Source organism: Sturnus vulgaris, chromosome 38, assembly GCF_052056855.1.
Source record: "Sturnus vulgaris isolate bStuVul1 chromosome 38, bStuVul1.hap1, whole genome shotgun sequence".
Lineage (NCBI taxonomy): Eukaryota > Metazoa > Chordata > Aves > Passeriformes > Sturnidae > Sturnus > Sturnus vulgaris.
The window spans coordinates 260664-281426 of record NC_142280.1 but is presented as its reverse complement, the minus strand read 5'-3'; the positions used below and the strand labels follow the sequence as shown (position 1 = coordinate 281426).

The following is a 20763-nucleotide window of genomic DNA, read 5'->3' as shown; positions in this document are numbered from 1 at the left end:
AGCAGTATGTTTTGTCCGTGAGTGCCGGCCCGATGCACTCGGCACACGGATGGCCCTGCTGGCTGCGAGTGCACTGCTGACCCCGATCCACATGGGCATCGACCGGGACTCCCACGTCCCTTCCCGCAGCTGCTCTCCAGCCTCTTCCTTCCCAGTCTGTACACACAGCCAGGGTGCCTGGAAGAGGAGGAGGAAGAGGAGAAGAAGGGATGAAGAAGGAGGGAAGGTGGACGACGGATAAAGGGCGAGGAGTACTAGTAAAGATTCAGCAGAAAACGAAGTAACCGGAGGAGCAGGAGGGGAAGAGGAGAGAGAAGGGCAGGAGCAGGGGCAGGAAAAGGAGGAGCCACAAGTCCACAGCTCTTTGTATAACTGCAGCACGCCCCCCCCCCCCCCCCCCCCGGGAACATCGGTCCTTCCCTCCGCATCCCGCAGGTGACGGGGGAGGGGGAGCTCGCCGCAAATATCACGGGGGGTTCCTGGTAGAGTTTTTCCGGGAAGAGGATCTTTGGATCTTGCGGAACTCCAAAGCTGAGCCGGAAATAGCCCTTGGGATGATACTGGAGGGTCCCCGGCAGGCGGAGTTTTTTGGGGTGGTGCCGGTGGCGGCAGGCCGCGGAGCCCGGCGGCGGGCGGGGGAATGCCGGGTTCCCGGAGCCGCGCTGGGGGTTGGTCTTCCTGCTCGGGCCCCTCCGCCTCCATTGTTAGCCCGCCCTCGTGGCCATCACCGCTGCCGGCGGGGGGATGGGACACCGCTTTTGGGGGCCCTTGGGAAGAGCCGAGGTGTGGCGGGGGGTGGAGCCCCGGAGAGGAGAGGCCGCTGGCGATGCCGGAGCTGGGGTACCGCCAGCGGCCTGGAGGGGGATCGAGCACGGAGAGGGAGAAGCCTGGAGAGGGTGGTACCCTCGGGACGCAGAAACGGAGGATCCCAGAGGGGAGGAACCGCCGGCAGGAAGGGAGGGGATAGGGTGGAGAGGGCTTCCCCAAGCAACGCCAAAGTAGGAAACGCAGGTTGGGGGGGAACTCTGCAATGCCCAGCGTCTTGAAGCAGAGAGTCAAGGGGGAAAACACCCACAGGACTTCCAAAACCCTCGGTGTCCCTGAGCAGGGGGACCACGGAGGAGGGGGGGACGCGACTCACTGGACCCCCAGCAGCCCAAAGAGTGACCACCTCTGGGATTCTCGGGACCCCTGGCATCCCAGAGAGTGAGGATCCCCAATACACAGAGGAACCCCAGCATCCTGTACAAGGGGGACCACTGAAACACCTAAGTGGAGAGACCAGACAGGGGGAACTCCTGAGAGATTTTTCTTTGGCAGAATCTTGATATTTTGAAGATTTTTGGGGGTGAATCTTAGTATTTTTATTGGGGTTTTTTTGCTAAATCTTGGCCGTTTGTAGTTTTGGAGGCTGAATTTCCTATTTTTGTGCCGATTTTGGCTGGTTCTTGGGAGTTTGAGGGCTGTGTCTTAGGGTTTTGGAGGCTTTTATAGAGATAAGATGCCCAGTGATTTCTAGAGATGGACCTGGGCAGGAGGAATCTCCAATCCAGCACACTCACATCTTGTTTTTCCCACCAAAACCAGGATTTTTCATTCCCAAACTTTCGCCGGATGGAGGAGGAGACTGCAATGAAGAGGAAGATGCCCTGGGACACCCAGGCAGGTGAGGAAGAAATCACTGTCCCTTTCCCCCTCTCTCCTGCTCCATCTCCCAGCCCAGCATCGCCCTTGGCTGCAGGACAACCCCACTGCTGACACCGTCCCACTGAGTATGAATTTGGGGGAGATGTCCTTCCCCTTGCCTCTGGCAGACAGGCAAATCTTTCTTCCTCCTTCATTCTTCCTTCTTTTTGTTTCTCCCTCCCCTTTCTTCTGCTTTTCCCTTTCTCTCCTTGTTCCTTCTTCTTCTCCTTGTTTCTTCTCTTTCCTGTCTCTCCTTCCTCCTTTTTATCCACGCTCCTTCCTCTTACTTCCTTTTCCTCCTTCCTTCCTCTCCTTTCTCCTTCTTGCCCTTCTTCTTTCTTTGTTCCTTCTTCTCCTTCCTCCTCCTTTTTCATTCCTCCCCTTCTTCCTTCTTCTGCCTTCCTCACTTCCTTCGTCTTCCTGTTCCTGCTCCTTCTTCCTTCCTCTCTCTCCTCGAACCTTCCTCTCCTTGTTCCTTTGACTCGCTCATTCCTTCTTCTTCTGTCTCCTTCTTCCTTCCTCTCCTTCTTCCCTCCTTCCCCAGGGAATGACCTGCACACAGAGACCAGGGAAGACAAATCCCCGTGTCAGAACCTTGTGGAAGAGGCCGTTTTAAGCAGCTCCATGGCACAGGAAGTCAGCCAGGAGGAAAAGCCCCAGAGATCCCCCATGAGGCGTGGCTCCAAACCCAGCCCAGGGATCTGTGAGGGGGAAAGACCCTCCCGGTGCCAGGAAGGCAGCCAGAGCTTCAGCCAGAGCTCGGAACTGGTGGTCCATGAGGAGCTTCATGGCAGGGAGAAGCCCCACAAGTGCTTGGAGTGTGGGAAAAGCTTCAGCTGGAGCTCCCACCTGATCCGCCACCAGAAAATCCACACCGGGGAACGTCCCTACACGTGTGGGGAATGTGGGAAGAGCTTCAGCCAGAGCTCCGACCTGGTGGTCCACCAGCGCCTTCATACAGGGGAACGTCCCTACAAGTGCTTCGAATGTGGAAAAAGCTTCAGCAAGAGGTCCAGCCTCACATATCACCAGCGCTTCCACACTGGGGAAAGGCCGCACATTTGCTTGGAATGTGGGAAGGGCTTTATCCAGAGCTCCCACCTCATCAGCCACCGCCGGCTGCACTCAGGAGAACGGCCATACAACTGCTTGGAATGTGGGAAGAGCTTCAACCGCAGCTTCAGCCTTGTCATCCACCAGCGTGTCCACACTGGGGAACGGCCTTATGAGTGTCCCCAGTGTGGGAAGAGGTTCCAGACCAGCTCCGATCTCGTCATGCATCAGCGGATGCACACGGATGAGAGGCCCTTCCGCTGCACTGACTGTGGGAAGGGCTTCATCCGTAGCTCTGACCTAGTCAAGCACTGGCGTGTCCACACTGGGGAGAGGCCCTACAGGTGCTTGAAGTGTGGGAAGAGCTTCACCCAGAGTTCTGCCTTGACCTCACACCAACGGACCCACTGCTAAGAGAAGCCCTACAAGTGCCCCAACTGCAGGAAGAGCATTGGAAGATCCATGTTGGGCTGAGGCCTGGTGGCCCATGTTCCTGGTGATCCGCATTGGAAGACACCTGGCTTGTGGTCTCCACATCCTCCTGGTTCCCCATAGGCACCTGTATGAACACAGGGGCGGGAACATCCATTGGGACACAGACTGATGTGGGAAATTCATTGGGAAGAGCGGACTTGTTGACTTTAGACCCCAAAAAATCTCATCTGCTCCATTCTAATAATTTCTTCCTCTGGCATTAAGCAACACTGGATGATCTTTAGGGTCTTTTCCAACCTAAATAATTCCACTATTCTACTTTTCTCTGGCCCATGGGTGTCTTGCACAGCCAAATGGGGATGGACTGGGGCAAAGAGCCAAAATTTTTTTGAGCACAATGGGGTGAAGACCCCTCTAAAAAAGGCTCTTCCACCACCCAAGCCAATCCCATGGACACTAACACAATGCTGACATGTAAATCTTTGTATTTTGGCCTTGATTTTCTTTTGATTTCTGTTTATCCCTTAAAAACACCCAAGGTTGGGATAAAGAAATGGAATAAAACCTCTAAATCCCCACCATTTTACTGGGATTTTGGGGTTCCGGGGGATATTTGGAGAAATGTGGGAGAGTTTTCTCCATTGCTTTGCAAATCCAAGAGGGATCAATCCATTACATCAGAATGACTCGATCCCACTGGCAATGGCACCATCCCAACCTAAAATAGTTCAATCCGAGCCCATAAGGGTATGATTCCACCTCAAAATGGCTCAATTCCATGCCAAAGATTCCATGATCCCACAGTATCCTCAAAACGCCCAGGAGGGGTGGGATGGGGTGTGATGGGGATTAGGAGAGATGGGATGTGAATTGGAAGGGTTGGGATGTGGTTTGGGGTGAGGAGTGATGTGGATTGGGAGGAGTGGAATGGAGTTTGAAAGAGAGGAATGGGGTTTGGGAGGGGTGGGGTGGAGGAAATCGGGCTTGGAAAGGGGATCTTCTTATCCAAGAGAGGTGAGATTGGGATTGGGAGTGGTGGAATGCGGGTTAGGGGCTGGAATGAATTTTGGGAGGGGTGGGAAGGGATCTGGAATAAGACAGCAAAAGATAGGAGGTGTTAAGGATGGGGGGGACCATGTCCTTGAGGGTGTTTCATGGTATCCCCCAAATCTGTGGAGGTTTTGGGGTATCTGCCATTCCTGAAGAGATTTTGGGATATTTCCCATTTGTGAGGGGATTTTTGGGCACCCCCATCCTGAGCGAGTTTTTGGGGTACCCAGAATCCTGAGTGGGGCTTAGTGGGAGAGGGAGGAGACATGTGGCTCTGGCACTTGCAAGGGGAGCTCCATAGAGAGCGATACAGAGAGCTCATTTTGAGGAGGACCCTGCTGCTCTCTGCTAGTTTTGGGGCATTATAAACGGCTTTTGGGAATATACTGCTCATTTTCGGGGACTGAGGTGACTCCCCCCCTATTTTTGGGGGCTGCGGTGATGCCCCCTCATTATGGGGGGATGAGGTGACCCCATTTTGGAGAGAAACGAGATACGATATTTACAATTTGGAAGTTTCCTTTTTGTTTTAGAAGTTTAATAAAGGATAAAAAAATTAACCAGCGCTGGGGTGCCCTTGGTTTTGGCCAAAAAGCACACAGTGTGATCTATATACTGCTACATTACTGAGGTACGTATATATTCATGTGCTTCATACAGTATTCAGACATTCTTGTGAGTTTTTGATGTTACAGCAACTCTTCGGTTTGTTTTCTTTACAGTCTAACTTTTCTGCACGACATCCTGTGAGATTTGTTTTATTTCTTCTTGTGTCTCCATCCTGTTCCACATCCTCCGATAAGTGGTTAACAATTCTTCTACGGTTTTTCTCTACTGTTCTGCTTTGTTACTGTTTCTTTATCTCTTGGAGAGAGAGATCAGCAGATGTGGGAACCAAAATAATTATTTCCCACCATTCCTTCAGTCACACAGAAGCATTCTAAACATGTTGTGGTTTTGCTAAGGCCTACAATATAGTGCATTCATCACACCTCTATTTCTATAAACTATACGGTACATACTTAAACTAATAGATTATGTTATGCTAACGAACAGCTAGATAGAATTATACATTGTACTATATCCCAATCTTTATGGTCAGTATCAGCATGTATAAGCTAATACATAAATGTGAAAGCCACTATTACATTATTTTTAACAGGAAGCAGTGGGGGCAGGACGGGAAAAGGTGATGTAGGACCTCCCCAAACCAAGAGCGGGGTATGGTGGGCTGAGGATCTGGAGGCGATGGGAAAGAGGTGGAAGGGACCACCTTTGGTCTGGGACCCATGAATGAAGTGGGAGGGATATGGAATCCACAAAACTCAGTGAAAGGGGCACATCAGACTCCCAAATTTAGTGGGAGCTGGGTGGCAGCCCCAAACCAGGTTCTGGGGAAACCTGGAGATTAGAGGTATGATGGGAAGGGGGTGTGAGAGGGTAGAGAAGAGGGTCTTTTGACTTCCAAACTGAGTGTGAAGGGGCTGAGCTCCCAACACCGAGCGGGGGGGGGGGGGTTGGGAACACCCTGAAACTAAGACGTAGGGGGAGCTGGGGATTGCAGGGACAATGGGAAACGAATGGGAGAATGAGGAAAATTGGGGGTGGGACAGTGGGCAGGGACATCCCGTGGGAGTTCTCTACCCGGATGCTCTGCCTGGAGTGGGGTCAAACAACAGGAGCAATGCCCTGTTTGCAAACATGCCATCAGTAAATGAAGAAGGGGGTTTCCACTGCTTTTGGCATTGAACGACAGGACACCTGTTAAAATTCTGGGATAAAGGAACAACCAAGGGGTTCTGCTGATAGCTTATCCAAAGCTGCTGAGCTGGCACATCTGACTGACAGTGCAGGCCTTCAGACTGTAACAGCCCCATCCCAAATTTTAACTGCAGAGTCTCCTGACATATCCATTCTTAGGGAGAGACGGATGTGAAGATTCTTCCCTGGAATAAGGATACCCCTCAAGGACTAGAGCTCCCAGTGCTGTGCACGGTGGGGACACAAGGACCCCCCGACTACACAGCCCAGCTGCTTTTGGAGTGTCAGTGCCTGTTTGGTGCTGGGGATTATGTGTGAGGGTGGGCTGGGTAACATGAAAACTCTTTAACTCTGTCATTTCACTATTTGAAAGCAGCTTTATTTTGGTGCCATGTGTGTGCAGGGTATGTCTCCCCCTATTACACACACTCAGCTATCTCTCATCTTTATTTGTATTTATATAACTAATACATATTAATACATTTCCCAAACTCATGCATATATGCTAAACATTCCCCTCAAATTCTTTTACATATTTCAGTCACTTCTTGGAACTCATTTACATTAGAGTAGGGGCCATTTTAAGGGTCTCTGGTAGTCACCTGGAGAACATCTAATTCCTCAAATTATGCCTGTTTATCACAGGCCTCAAAAAACCAACTTCTTCTTGGATGCATCCGAGCTCTGAATATGGATCCCCAGGTCTCTGTACAATGTAGGTCACTGTGGATCATCCAATGTGGGTCCTCTGGTGGGTGAAGACATTGGAGCAATAAACAAAGCTCTTCCCCCAGCTGGGGCACTCGCAGGGCTTCCTTTATTGGTGGGTGCATTTGTGTGAAGTCAAGACAGAGCTGCAGAAGTTCCTCCCACACTCCCAACACTCATAGGCTTTCTCCCAACTGTGCATGTCTTGGAGTGTGACAAGATCGGAGCTACAGCTGAAGCTCTTCCTACAGCTGGTACAGTGGAAGGACCTCTACTCTGTGTGTGTTCTCTGATGCCTGATGAGATTTGAGCAATTCTGAAACCTCTTCCCACACTCAGGACACTCATAAGGCTGTTTCCCAGTGTAGGGCCATTCCCCATTGTGCAGGCACTGGTGGGTGATCAGGTTGGAGACATCAGTGAAATTCCTCCCTCATTCCTCACACTGGTAGGGTGATTCTCCTGTGTGGATCATCTGGTAGTGAATTAGGCAGGGGCGCCATCTAAAGATCTTTCTGCATTTCCCCACAGTTGTAGGGCTGTTTCCAAGTGTGCAGTGAGTGATAAGGCTGGAACTCCAGCTGAAGCTCTTCCCACATTCCAAGCATGTGTATGGCTTCTCCCCAGTGTGCAGGTGCTGGTGGGTGATGAGGAACTCTCTTTCCTCCTGGCAGCTTCCTGGGCTGGGTTTGCAGCCCCTCCTCATGTGGGATCTCTGGGGCTTCTCCTCCCCATAGGATTCCTTATCCATGAAGCCGCTCAAAACAGCCTCTTCCATGAGGTTCTGCTGGGGGAGTTTGTCCTCTTTGGTCTCGGCCCACAGCTAATTGTCAGGGGAAGGAAGGAAGGAAGGAAGGAAGGAAGGAAGGAAGGAAGGAAGGAAGGAAGGAAGGAAGGAAGGAAGGAAGGAAGGAAGGAAGGAAGGAAGGAAGGAAGGAAGGAAGGAAGGAAGGAAGGAAGGAAGGAAGGAAGGAAGGAAGGAAGGAAGGAAGGAAGGAAGGAAGGAAGGAAGGAAGGAAGGAAGGAAGGAAGGAAGGAAGGAAGGAAGGAAGGAAGGAAGGAAGGAAGGAAGGAAGGAAGGAAGGAAGGAAGGAAGGAAGAAGGAGAGGAAAGAACATAGAGAAGGAGGAAAGAGAGGACAGAATAAAAGAAAAAGAGAAATGAGCAAGGAGGTAAGGAGAAGGAAGAAGGAGAAAGAAGAATGACAGGAAGGAACATATAAAAAAGTGGTGAGGAGAGAAAGAGGGGAAGGAAGAAAAAAGGAGAAAGGAGGAGGAGTAAAAGGAACAAAGAGAAGGAAGAAACATGAAGGAACGGGAGGAAGAAGAAAAAGGAAGGAGAGGAAGGAAGGAGAGTAAGGAAGAAGAAAACAAGAAGAAGGAAAAAGCAGAAGGAAGGGGAGGGAAGGAGAAGAAAGAAGGAAAGAAAAATGATCAATGAGAAGAAGAGAAGAGGGAGAACAAGGAGAGGATGGGATTTTCCTCTGTGCCAGAGGTAAAGGGAAGGAGATCCCCCCAATCCATTCCTGGCAGGACAGTGATGGCAGACGGGTTGTCCTGCAGCCAGGGGCGATGCTGGGCTGGGAGATGGAGCAGAGGAGAGTGGGAAAGGGGCAGTGACTTCCTCCTCACCTGCCTTGGTTCTCTGGGACATCTTCGCCTTCCTCACAGCCTTATCTTCCATCCACAGCTAAGGGTTGGGAATGAGAAATCCTGCTTTGAGGGATAAACAAGGTGTGGGGGGTTCCTCCTGCCCAACTCCATCTCTAAAAGTCACTGGGCATCCCGTGTATGTAAAAACCTCTAAACCACCAAGATTCAGCCCAAAAAAACCCCAAAGATTTAGCCCCCCAAAACTCCAAGACACTAAGCCCCCAATACCCCCAAACATCATATTTCAACCAAGAAAACCCCCTCCAAAATAAGAAGATCCAGCTCCCAAAAACCTGAACCACCAATTTTCAGGCCAAAAAAGCCTTTTTAAGATTTCCCTCTCTCTGGGTTTCTGGGGGTCCCGCTGGGGGTCCTGCAGGTCCCCCCACTTATGGGTGCCTGGGGCTTGCAGAGTCCTGGCAGCTTATGAGGTGATTCAAGCTGCCTCAAAAGTGACTGGCACAGAAATACAGCTGCCTCTGGCACTTCAACTGCCAGATGCAACTGGGCTGGACGTTTAAAGGTCAAGTGTCTACAACACATCATGCCACCAATGCTACCTGCAGTAAGTGGACCACTCTGACCACACAGCAAGCTTCAACAGGAAATCCAAACCACCCTGGGACCTTGGAAGTCATCACAAAGTGGCCCAAAGGTGAAGGTGTTTTGGATTATCATCGAATGAGAAAGAAGAGCAGGTCATATGTGCTGAGAAAGCCCCATCATATAACCAGCTACTGAAGAGTGAGAGGCAACACAGTTCCTTCCCAGACAGACCCTGCTGGATTGTAGGGAGCAGCAGGAAATGGAGGAGCAGCTTATGGAGCCCTATATGGTGAGTCATGGAAGCTGTGAAGGGACATAGGCTGCAAGACATATGTCTGTAACTGTACTGGGAGTGGCTGGGACCACACTGGGCATGGTGAGGACCATGGTGGGGTAACTGGGAGCATGGTGGAGGCAACTGAGAGTAATTAGAGGTGACCAGGTGGACACTAGGAGTGACTGGGACCATACTGGATTCATAGTCATGCTTGAGGTGCCAGGGGTGGTGTTGGGAAGAATAAGGATTTGACAGGAAGGTCTCACAGATACGTGTGTATAATAGAAAGATCTTTGAATGTAGAATGTGAAGAAGGAATAGAAATGATAGCAAGTTTTGATCTAGAAGAAAAGAATTGCTGAGCCAGTCTTACTGGGTAACTGGAAGGCAAAGAGCAAGTGAATTGGAAGGGGCTTGTATGACTTAGAGCAAAGGATAAATCCATCTCAAACAAAAGATGTTTTTACCAAGCAAAAAGATTTTCATAGACAAACAAGAAAGATAATGTTGCAAGTAACGATCTCAGAATTTTCCACTGCAAGAAAACTGAAAAAGAACTTCTAGCTTAAACTGTAACACACTAACCTTTTGTGATTGGAAATAGTAACATGAATATGGTAATGTTAGTAGTTAGGATAGGCTATAGGTAAGACTAAAGGTATTGATTGGTTGTCATGTTTTAAGATGTTCTGCAATGAAAAGTATATAATGCATTGTAACCGGAACTAGAGAAGCTTCAAAAGAACCTACAGCTGTGGCTGAAAAGGCTGTGGGCTGGGCTTTTGTCACCTGCGACCTGCGAATTGCTGTATCATTTGGATATGATAAACAGCATTTTAAAGAACCACCTGGAGCCCTGCATCCCCCAGTTTTGGCTCTTACAGAGTGGTCCATAATACGTGAAATTTGCTGCAAGCTCCAGGGCAATGATGTTGAGAGACAGGGCACCACCTGGGGCAACTCCTCTCCGTCTTGTATGTTCATGAGCCCTCATTCCACATTCCTGAATTGCAGGTACTGAAGTGGATTCAAATGGGCTCTGGAGAAGCAGAAGTCAGCAGACAACCTCCAAGTGTCTGAGGGTGTTGGTGGTCCCCACTGGGGCCATCGCGGGAGAGGCCACGGAGGGGATAAGCTGATAAGGCTGCCATCCACCGGGGCTGGTGAAGCAGCAAGTCAGAGGCCACTGATTACAGGTTGAAAATCAGACACGGAGGTTCCTGTGAGAACACAAGTTACCTTTCAAGAAGCAGGATGTTCACACTCTGAAGCCCATCCCCAAGGAATGGGGACTTTTCCCCATGGGACGCTCAAGGCTCCTTCTGGGAGCGGGGAGGTGTAAGGGTAGGATGTTCTGACTGCAGGACAGCAGCAAGACTCCTGTCAGGCTCTCTGAAGGATGGGTGAGGACATAACAAACTGCTGGGGCTATAAGGAGCTGATGTGCCCTCTCAGGCACTACAGCAGCCAGAGCTGATAGAAGGATTTCAATTCTGTTGTAAGGTCCCAGCCTTCACAGAGTGACCATCTCCACCACTGCCCTACATTGTCCTGTGCCTGTGCCTCTGTCTCTGCAGATTTTAACCAGCACCCTGCTCCCTCACCTCGCTGTGACCCCATGGTGTCTCAGGCATTACTGCTGACTTTTTGTCCACACTATTTCTTCAAACACAAAGCTCTGTTTTCTGAGGTCTTTAAAATACCTATGAGTTCCCTACAATTTGTGCAGCTCCTTCCCAAGCCATGCTAATGCTCCTCAAGCACCCAAGATGCCCTAACCCGCAAAGTTACTTGAATCTTCTATGTAGCTCCATGTCCAAATACTGAACTGCACATCCTCCTTCTGCTGCATTAAAATCAAAACTCAACCTATTTCACCTCAGCCAGGAGGTTTGCCCATCCTCCAGGCTCACAAATGCTTCCTGAGGTGTAGGCAAGCACAGGGAGGGAAGGAGGATGGGAGACCAACCACAGCTGATGGGGCATGACTGAGCACAGCTACCCCAGCAGCAACACCCCCCATCTCCGAAGCTGAGTCACAGGTGCCAAAATCTGTATCATTCTTGATTTGCACAGGAGGGGCCTTCCTTCCTGCCATCTTTCCAGGACTAACATTATCCTTGTATCGTCTGCCAGAAGACATTAACTGTTTACCATTTCTGGGTTCATACTTGGTCTAAAGAATTTGTTTAATCCCTTGCTTCTCACTAGCATCCCCTGATCCTCTCTCTCACACCCATGGTCAATCACTGCTACAACGACAAATGAACAAACAGAAGATCTTAATCAGAATTACTTACTACACAGGATAAAAGCTAAAACCAATAGTTGACCATAACATAAAATGGCAAAGTGCACTATATTGTGCAGTATATTGTGCACTATATTTGCACTATATGGTGCAAAGTGCACTATATTAAAGTGATTCTGTTAAAGCGATTATATAGCAAAGCTAGCAAAAGAAACACTATGTAGAGGTTGATCTATCTCACCACACCCTGTTTCATGGGGCACTTCTTCCTCTTTCTCTCAATCCCTGGGAAGTAATTGGTGAAGAGGTGTCCAAACCCACGGAAGAAACTCCACATACTTCAAGCATATGGAAGAATTGAACAGTATTGAAATGGACTGGATTTTCATAGTGTGAAGGACTTGGCTGTCTGACATAGGCCTCCAGGTCAATTTAGCAGCCTGTTTGTCAAGTCTTCAAAGGGACAAATATGTGTTTGAAGATGGTGGGCCAGAAGGGCTTTTTAGCATATCCATCACCAAAAAATAACACTTACACGTCTGGTAACTCATCACACATAGTTTGCATTGTTTGTATCTTCTGACCAGACACCCAGCCAAGCAGACAAGCTTTATCAGGGCAAATCCTTCTGTCACTCTGCCTCCAGTGCTCATGGTGAGCCTTCTTGTCCATAACAGGGCTTTGATGACAACCAGATATGAATCAGTTGGTCCTTTCTCTAGTCACAGCAAAGCACCAAGTGCATTCAGAGAGATGCCAAGTGAAGCACTGGTAAGAGCCTGATGAATAACCCCCACGGGTGGTGCTTCCTTGGTAAGAAGTCTGTCCTGAGTAGGGGAGTCAGCCCTTCCACTCTCTGGATTGGAAACCAGCAGTGTCAATGCCAGCTGGGAACAAAAAAGGCCACGTCTGCAAGGCCACCCTTCATCTGAACTACTTTTGATGTTCAGCAGCAGATGTGGGGTCATGTCTTGAAGTGCAAATGCTGATGCAACTGGTATTGCCCAGTTTGCTGGTTTTACTTGGGGACAGATAAATTCAGAGAGAGGTTCTCTTTATGAGAACTTTTTTTGTGAGTTGTTTTGTAAGATTGTAGGGGTGAACTGATATTACATTGAACATTCCTATAAACCATGGAGAAAGACATGGGGGGTTGGAGATGTTCCATTTGATAGATTATTAATCAAAAGCATCTGTGTTGACAATCCTTCACCCCGAGGAGAAAAGGGGATCTCTTTTCCTGGAGATGAAGCATGAACAGAGAGAAAGAAAGATGAAGAGAATTTTTAGTTTGGAACAGTTAATTCTTAAAAGTAAATACCCCATGGGTTTAACATGGCCCATAAGCACAGCTTTGGGAAAGCTGTGAAAATGGGAGGAGTCTCACGATTTTCCAAGTTCTTTTCCCGGGCGGATGCGAATCCTAAAAAGTGAAGTCACAAAAGAACTAGGTTTTTTTCCCTCCTTATAAAAAAGTCCCTATGGCCTGACAAAAAGAAACTTCTCTCTCCAAGTAAACTAAAAAAAACTATTTAAGTTGGAAACTAACTGAAATCGTTTTTGTATGTTTGTTTTGTTGTTATGAAGAAGGAGAAAAGGGAAGGAAGAAGTAGTCCGAAAATCTTATTCTAAATTTGTTTTTCTTTCTTTTTTTTTTATACCCTTTTAAGTTTTAAGCCTGCCTTGCTCTTTTGCTCCTGTTTCTGTCTCACAACAAAAAAATAAGTATATTCAAATTAGCAAATCAAGTCTTTGACATTACTTAATGCATTGGCCGAGAAATTCAAATTAAACCAAGACACCCAGGCTGACTGGTACAGCAGCTATTAAATCCTCCCTGGTTCCTCTAACAAGTGGAAAGCTCAGTGCAGATCACGATCTCTGATCTGATACAGGTTGCTGCCTGTATATTTGATGGTATAGGATCCAATTGTATACATTTTTTGGAGATAAGGTTTCAACAGCCTTATCAGGAGCTTGGGAGGTGATGGAGGGCATCAGGAGGGTCTAAGTTAGTTTTTATTGTGCCAATATGCATCAGCCCAGTTAGGGCTGTGGATACATTATACCTCCACATGCTACTACTTCCCTTTCCCTATTTTGTTTCCATGTAATTCTCTCAGAGCAGCTACTGGCTTTGTAACAGCTATTCTGTTTTACAAAGGACGTCAATTGGAAACTGGCTAAGTAAACTTCCCCTTCGTTGGTTGGAGGTTGTGTTTCAAATCTTGTGGTTATATTTCCTTCTGCCAAATTCATGTTATTAGGTGGAGCTCCAAGATTTGCACAAGTATAGGTTGTTTCTTCAGCAATTGTCATTGAAATGCATTCAGGCTCGAGTGTGGCTATAGTGACCACTACAAATAGGAAAAGTGAACGTCTCCGGGTTGGGCTTCGTGATGTGTGTGCCCAGTCTGGTTCATTCTAGTGTTGATTCCTTCTGGGAGAAGAATAAGCACTCCTTCCATGGAAAACTTAATCTTCAGTTGAGATGTGCTGGCATCATTCCCAGTATCATTTTCTGTAAAAGTAAAATATAACAGATCTCATTGGGGTTTGCCTGGAGAGGGTACCCCATCAAAAAGAAGGAAACATCCACTGTGCACTAATTCTCTGTTTTGCACCATGTCTATTGGTAGTTTCCCATAATGCTGCTGGTGCTTACTCCACCTTTTCACAGGAATCTCTTCCACTTAGAATGTCATTTTGATATTGGTAGAGTTTCACATCTGGGGGGACGGAGACCACCTGTAAAAATTCAGCGTGTGCAGCATGAGCAATTGTGGGTGAATGTTTGTACCTCTAAAGGAAACTGTTACAGCTCTGTTGCCCTCCCTAACAGGGAAGTGACAGCTGAGCCTCTTCCTGTTCTGTTTAAAGGAATAATTTAAGACGTATCTTTCCCACTTCAGGTTGCCATCCACGAATGTGCAGCTGCTTGCAGTATAGCTGTTATACTTGCACGACTGGGTACTGCAGCTGTTAGTGGGTCTGTATTGGCGTTTAAACACCAGTAATCAACCTGCAAAACACCACTGCACTGTCAGCTGCTTTACTGAAAACACCAGTGAATTATAAAATAAATGAGTCCTTTTAATGATGCCTCTTCTTAATCAATATGCCACCACACCATCAGTCCCTACAAGTGCTATTGTTGGCAGGGGGTACTGCTTTACATCAGAAATTTTAGAAGAAGGCAGTGTTATTGATATGTGTAACAGATTGATAAACTTTTCAGAGCCTGAACTGTCCCACATTCTTTCAGATCCTACTTGTACTCTCAGCAAGCCAGTGCCTCTCACTGTGAAACTCCATAAAGTTCCATCTGGGAGTTTCCGGGAGCACCCACAAAGTAAATCAAATCCTAAAAGGTTTGTTTGGTGGCCCCCACAAACCCTTCAACCTTAGGTATCTTGTAAAGGAGGATGAGACTTGTCTTTGTGCCAGAGGGAAGGGGAAGAAGATCCCCCCAGTCTGTCTCGGGCAGGAGGTGTCAGGAGCAGGGTTGTCCTGCAGCCAGGGGCCATGCTGGGCTGGGAGATGGAGCAGAGGAGAGGGGGAAAGGGGCAGTGACTTTCTCCTCACCTGCCTGGGTGCTCCTCTCTGGTGTCTCCACTTTGGTTTCCCTCTGTCCAGACTGCTGGGGGTCTCAGTATATTGGGGATCCCCCATCTCCAGGGTTCCCTACTTTCAAGGCTGCTGGACGTCCTGGGAATCCCTGGGTTCAGCCCTCTCCAGGATCTCTCCTTCTCCCAGACTACCCCTCACTAAGCTTTGCCTCTTCTGGGCTGTCGGGGGTCCCTCAGTTCCAGTATTGCCTCTCTGTTTTCCCCTCTCCAGGGGTCCTGGCCTTCCCCCAACCCTGCCTCTCCTGAGGAGTCCCCAGAAATCGCGTTCCCGGCCCCCCTGCCCTGGTACTGGCTGATTGCCACGTGGCCCCAGAGATTCCACATCCCCTGCCAACCTCCAGGGCTTGGCTGGCAGCAGGCACCAGGAGACACCAAAGAAATATCATCTCTGATATCCTCCCAATATTTTCCACAGGAGCATTTGGAATCCTGCAAAATCCAGGTATCGCCTCATAAAAAACGAATACTGAGAGACACCACCTCCGGGATATTTGAGGCAAGCCTCCCCTCCCCAGTCACCTGAGGGATGTGAGGAGGGGATGATGCAGTGGTGGATGTTGAGGTCAGTGCTACAGATAAAGCTCTCCTCGCAGTCTGTGCAGCAGAAGGCCCTCTCCTCTTTGCACCTGCTGATGCTTGATAAGATCCAAGCAGGTCCAGAACCTCTTCCCACACTCGGGACACTCATAGGGCCTCTCCACTTGTATGTCCACTGATACTCTATGAGATGCAAGCAGCTCCAAAATGTTTTCTAACACTCAGGACACTTATAGGGCCCTCTCCCCAGTGTGGACACGACGCTGGACAATGAGTTGTGGTTTAAGCCCTTTCCACAGTCAAGTCACCTGCAGAGCCGTTCCTCCGTGTGCAGGTGCTGGTGGGTGATGAAGGTCGTGCTGATGGTGAAGCTCATTCCACATTCCAAGCACTTGCAGGGCTTCTCCTTGGCGTGAAGCTGCTGCTGGACCAAGAAGCAAGAGCTCCAGCAGGATCTCCGTCCGCCTTCTCGTCACAGGGTTGGTCTTTCCTCCTCGGAGCATCATGGGCTGGGTTTGCAGCACCTCCTTGTGGGATATCTCCACGTTTTTTTCTCCCTGTTAAATTCCTGCACGGTGGAGCCACTTGAAAAAGCCTCTTCAACAAGGTTCTGATTTGTCTTCTCTGGTCTCCAACTGCATCTTGTTGCCTGGGGGAGAAAGGGTAAGAAGTGGAATGAATGAGACAAATGAAGAAGAGGACAGAAGAAGAGGAAAAAGGAACAAGGAAAGGAAATAAGAAAAGAGAGTAAACAAGGATAGAAAGCAGCAAGGAGAGGAAGGAGGAGAGGAAGGAAAGAGGAGAAGGAAAAAAACAAGGAATGGGAAGGAGATGAAAGAACACAAAGTAAAAAGAGAAAGGATAGAAAGAAGGAGAGGAAGGAAGAAGGAGATGGAGCAAAAAGGAGAAGGAAGAAGGAAGAAGGAAGAAGGAAGAAGGAAGAAGGAAGAAGGAAGAAGGAAGAAGGAAGAAGGAAGAAGGAAGAAGGAAGAAGGAAGAAGGAAGAAGGAAGAAGGAAGAAGGAAGAAGGAAGAAGGAAGAAGGAAGAAGGAAGAAGGAAGAAGGAAAAGGCAAGGAAGGAAGGGGAAGAAGGACAGGAAGGGGATTTTCCTCCATAGGGAGAGGGAAGGAGGTTCCCCCCCAAAGCCGTCTCTGGAAGGACAGCATTGGCAGCAGGGTTGTCCTGCAGCTGGGGGCGATGCTGGACTGGGAGATGGAGCAGGTGAGAGGGGGGAAAGGTGCAGTAACTTCCTCCTCACCCGCATGGGGGTCCCAGAGCCTCTTCCTCACAGCCTCCTTCTCCATCCAGCCAAGGCTTAGGAATAACAAGTCTTGTTTTGGGGGGAAAACATGTTGTGAGCATGTTGGGTTGGGGGTTCCTCCTGCCCAAGTCCATCTCTAGAAGTGAAACCTAAGTAGTATGTAACAAAAGGTTAACCACAAGTAATATTATATCAAGATGTGCAGGTAAAACAAGCAAGATAACAAAGAAAGTGAGATAATATGCACAAGCAAAAGCAAGCAGATAGCAATTTTTAAGGGAACTCATAAACTGTGAAATTAGCTAAAAACAAGTTAGACTGAAAAACAAGAAGCACTGAGCACGCATTAAAGACAGGGGAAGAGAGTTCAAAGGTGAGGAAGACTATAGAAGCCTTCATGAAAAAAACACCAGAAGAGTGATGACCACCACAGAAGGAATTGACACATGTACAAAAGCAACAAACAGTTGTAAAACCACGACACAACTTTATGCGAATATGAGTATCCTAATGGCACGTTGTAAGTGTGACATTGTGTAGAAAGTCTTTTAAAATGTAACTGAAGGCTGAAGAAAATTGAGTGACATTTGTGGCAGGGTGACTGCGTCACTCCCAGCACTGAGTAAACAAATACCTGCTCTGCAGCCAAGTCGACTATAGAGCTGTATTTTCTTGCCTAGTTTTGGGCATCAGAAGTCACCAGACATCTTGTGTCCATGAAAACCACCAAAATTCCACTGGAAAAAATCTCACTCGCAACACCACAACACAGCGCCCAAAATCCCAAACCATCAAGATTCAGCTACAAAAACCTCCAAAATATGGAGATTTGACCTGTCAGGAAAATCCACAAATGCCAGAGGTTTATGTCCAAAAAGGAGGCGAAGGAGTCTTTTAACTCTATTCAAATGAAGGGAAAGAATCCCCCAGGGCACACACCAGTGGGCTTTTCTCTCTCAGGGCTTTGGAGGGTGCAGCCTCCTTTTATCCTAAACTCCTGGCTGCATGTTGTCCTCTTCCTTTCCCTATTGCTGAGGTACTGGGAAGTCACAGCCTTCCTGACCCACCCACCCCATATCCCTCCTTGAACCTGGCATTTTACCCCGAAGTTCAGCCTCATGCAGAACCTTGTCTCTTTCAGGAGCCAAGCTGGCTGGGCCCGGTAACTGCACTGCTGCTCAAAGTCAGTAGAGACATTAAGACTTATTTCAAAGACATTAACATTCACACCTTCACCCAGGAAATTATTTGTAAGCAGTGGATATCCAAAGCTCTGGCCTTACAATTGTTAAAACAACATCATGAAGAGAGTCATTGGGTCTCCCGAGGACTGTCCCTTCCTCAAAATGAACACTGCTGTGGGTCTTTTTTTATTCTGGCAAAGCGCGCTATTGGGGGTTGTTTGATTTGTGCTAAAACCAATAACAGAGTTACAAAGAAACTGGCCAGGGGAGGGAGGCGTTGGGCAGTACGTCCCTTCCAGAGATGCCAGGTGGGTTTTACTGAAATGCCTCGAGTGGCAAGATTTAAATATCTTCTGGTAATAGTATGTCAATTAACCGGGTGGCCAGAAGCATTTCCAGCTGTTTCAGCAAATACAGGTTCAGTTGTTAAAGTATTTACAGAACAAGTAATTCCAAGATCTGGGATTGTCCTAGGGTGATGTTATGGTGTTTGTATCTCCAATCGTGTGTTCTGATTATGTTTGGTATTATGTCCTGTGCTTCCAGGACTGACTCTGAAAGTGAAGCTTTGTTTTGTCTTGTTATCAGGCGGCTCACCTCCCCCATGGTCTATGTTTAGGAGAGGTTTTAGCTCAGCTTGCTTGCTTGCCTGCTTGCTCGCTTCTGCCTCTTTTTCTTTCCTTGGCTTTGCCCTTGCTTTTGCTTATTAGTTAGTTCAGCTAGGCAGTCCAATTTTTTCCCTGGATTGTTTTGTTTTCCACCCCGTCCCCTCCCTCTCCTGGATACCATCTGAACCTGTTCTGGACGGGGACCTGGGAAACCCCAAGAAACACCGGGAGTCTGCATTCTGTCACCTGCAGCAGTCATTCCCCAGCGCCGGAGACTGATAACTGGGCGACCACTCGCCAGAGAGACTGAGTTTGTCATCTCTTCAGAACGGTGAAAGAGTTTTTTTGTCAGCTGGTGTTGTTTTTTTCCCTGTGCTGGGGAGTGTTTTCTTGTTAAATAAACAGGGTTTTTTTCCCACTCTTCTCTGAGGAACTTCTTCCCGAACCCGGTCGGGGGTGGGGGGGGGAGGGGGGCGAGTCGTGGGGTTTGCTGTCTGGGGGCTCCTTCTGGAGGTTTTCCCCCAAATTTGCCCTAAACCAGGACAGGAAGCAATAGACTCAGATAGGGGAACTCATTTTACAGGAAAAATTCTTCAAGAAGTTATGACTGCTTTAGGGATACAGTGGAACCTCCATACCCTCTGGCACCCACAGAGCTCCGGTCAGGTTGAGAGGATGAATGGAGAAATAAAGAAACACCTTCTTAAGCTGGTGACAGGAACTAAGATGCCGTGGGTACGGCTCCTGCCCCTGGCTTTGGCAAAAATAAGAGCCAGACCCAGGGGAGATACTCAATTTTCCCCCTTTGAATTGATGTTTGGAATTCCTTATCCTTGTAATTCTCAGCCTAGTGGGGGGATAAAGATAAGTAATGTGTATTTGAAACAATATGTGGCTTGGATACTGTCTCTTGTGAAATCTCTTCAACAGGAAGCTCAGCTGGCACAGACCCTGCCTTTGGACTTTGCTGTTCACAACATCCAACCGGGACACTGGGTCCTGGTTAAGGAGTGGGAAGAAGCACCACTGGTGGCGAAGTAGCGTGGACCTTTCCAGGTGTTGCTGACCACAGAAACAGCCGTCAAGACAGCTGAACACAGCTGGACCCATCACACTCGGGTCAAGGTCTCTGCAGCCCCAGAGATTTGGACATCTCAGCTGGAGGAGAAGGACGGGAAGCCACGACTGACACTCGGCAGGAGGGGACTGGAGCAGCAGCCAGGGAGTCGACATCGGGGGAAGCCTCGTGTGCCCACCCACAGAGTGCCTGCTGAAATAGTCTGTGTGGGCATCCCTCCTCTCAGATCTCCAGTCACTGGGGGCCAACCCTTGCTGTAATTGTTTTCTTTATGTTAAGCTGTTTCTGTGCCTTCACTCACCACAGGTGGTGTGGAAGACAACATGAAAGTGAAAATTAGGTTAGGAGATTAGATGACACCATTAGGAAGTTTCTTTTAATAATCTTACCTTTATATTGTCAGTTAGGTTGGGGCCAAAAATGGGAAAATATTTTTTTTAACCTTAGGAGAAGAAGAAGCAAAAACCTTTAACCTTAGTAATTGTTGGGTCTGTGGAGGGCCAGGGGGATCTGAAAACTGGCCATGGCTGGCCAGCCTAGTAGAACCTAAATGGTGGATTAGCACCCTGAGTGGGGTCCATAATGGAACAGGATTTTGGGATGAAGAAGAAAGCCCATGGCGGCTTCATTCTTAGGAAAGAGGCACTTATAGTCTAAATAGAGCAGGAGGCATACACATGGGAAAAAGTGTTTGTGAGTGGACTTTATCTTTGGGTTTAGATGGTTGAACACCCAACTGCCTTCCTTATGACTGTTCCAGAGACCAAAGCAGATAGAATCAAATGCATGTTAAGCTCACAAATGGTAGCTGGGTAAAGTGCTCCTACCATAATTACCAGAAGGATTTAGAAGGCTGTAAAGCTGTGGGGAAGGATAAGTGGTTTTGACTCCTTATTTTTAAGCTGCCCTCGAGATAATTCCGCAATAGGACACGTGTTGTCTGTGACTACCAGTGGGAGTGGCAACACCAGAATATAACTCGAACCCTTTTCAATAGGTTCTGGTCCAAATCTAACAAAACAGATCTGGGATGTAACTGCAGGTGG

General features: G+C 48.3%; 1 protein-coding gene and 1 long non-coding RNA gene across 4 annotated transcripts; one reads left to right on the top strand and one right to left on the bottom strand.

The window, feature by feature from the left end:
• The first annotated feature begins 397 nt into the window (after positions 1–397).
• LOC106863903 (uncharacterized) lies at positions 398–3752 on the top strand. 2 transcript variants are annotated; one of them, XM_088155380.1, is made up of 3 exons: positions 398–435; positions 1588–1666; positions 2231–3752. In XM_088155380.1, the coding sequence occupies exons 2-3, from the start codon at positions 1615–1617 to the stop codon at positions 3151–3153; spliced, it is 975 nt and encodes a 324-aa protein (XP_088011506.1). In that variant the 5' UTR covers positions 398–435; positions 1588–1614; the 3' UTR covers positions 3154–3752. The 2 variants fall into 2 exon arrangements, with proteins under 2 accessions (XP_088011506.1, XP_088011505.1); XM_088155379.1 differs by lacking the exon at positions 398–435 and adding an exon at positions 650–668.
• Positions 3753–5810: 2058 nt separating this feature from the next.
• LOC106863908 (uncharacterized) lies at positions 5811–17638 on the bottom strand. 2 transcript variants are annotated; one of them, XR_015798800.1, is made up of 4 exons: positions 16845–17638; positions 15894–16234; positions 8325–13940; positions 5813–7516 (listed from the first exon to the last, which is right to left on the bottom strand). It is a non-coding gene; the product is annotated as an uncharacterized LOC106863908 (long non-coding RNA). The 2 variants fall into 2 exon arrangements; XR_015798799.1 differs by having other exon boundaries at positions 5811–7516; positions 8325–16234.
• Between the last annotated feature and the right edge of the window lie 3125 nt (positions 17639–20763).

Coding starts and splice junctions, on each gene's coding strand:
- LOC106863903 (XM_088155380.1), top strand. CDS start 1,615: ATGGAGGAGGAGACTGCAATGAAGAGGAAGATGCCCTGGGACACCCAG. Junction 1,667..2,230: donor GCCCTGGGACACCCAGGCAG/GTGAGGAAGAAA, acceptor CTCCTTCCCCAG/GGAATGACCTGCACACAGAG.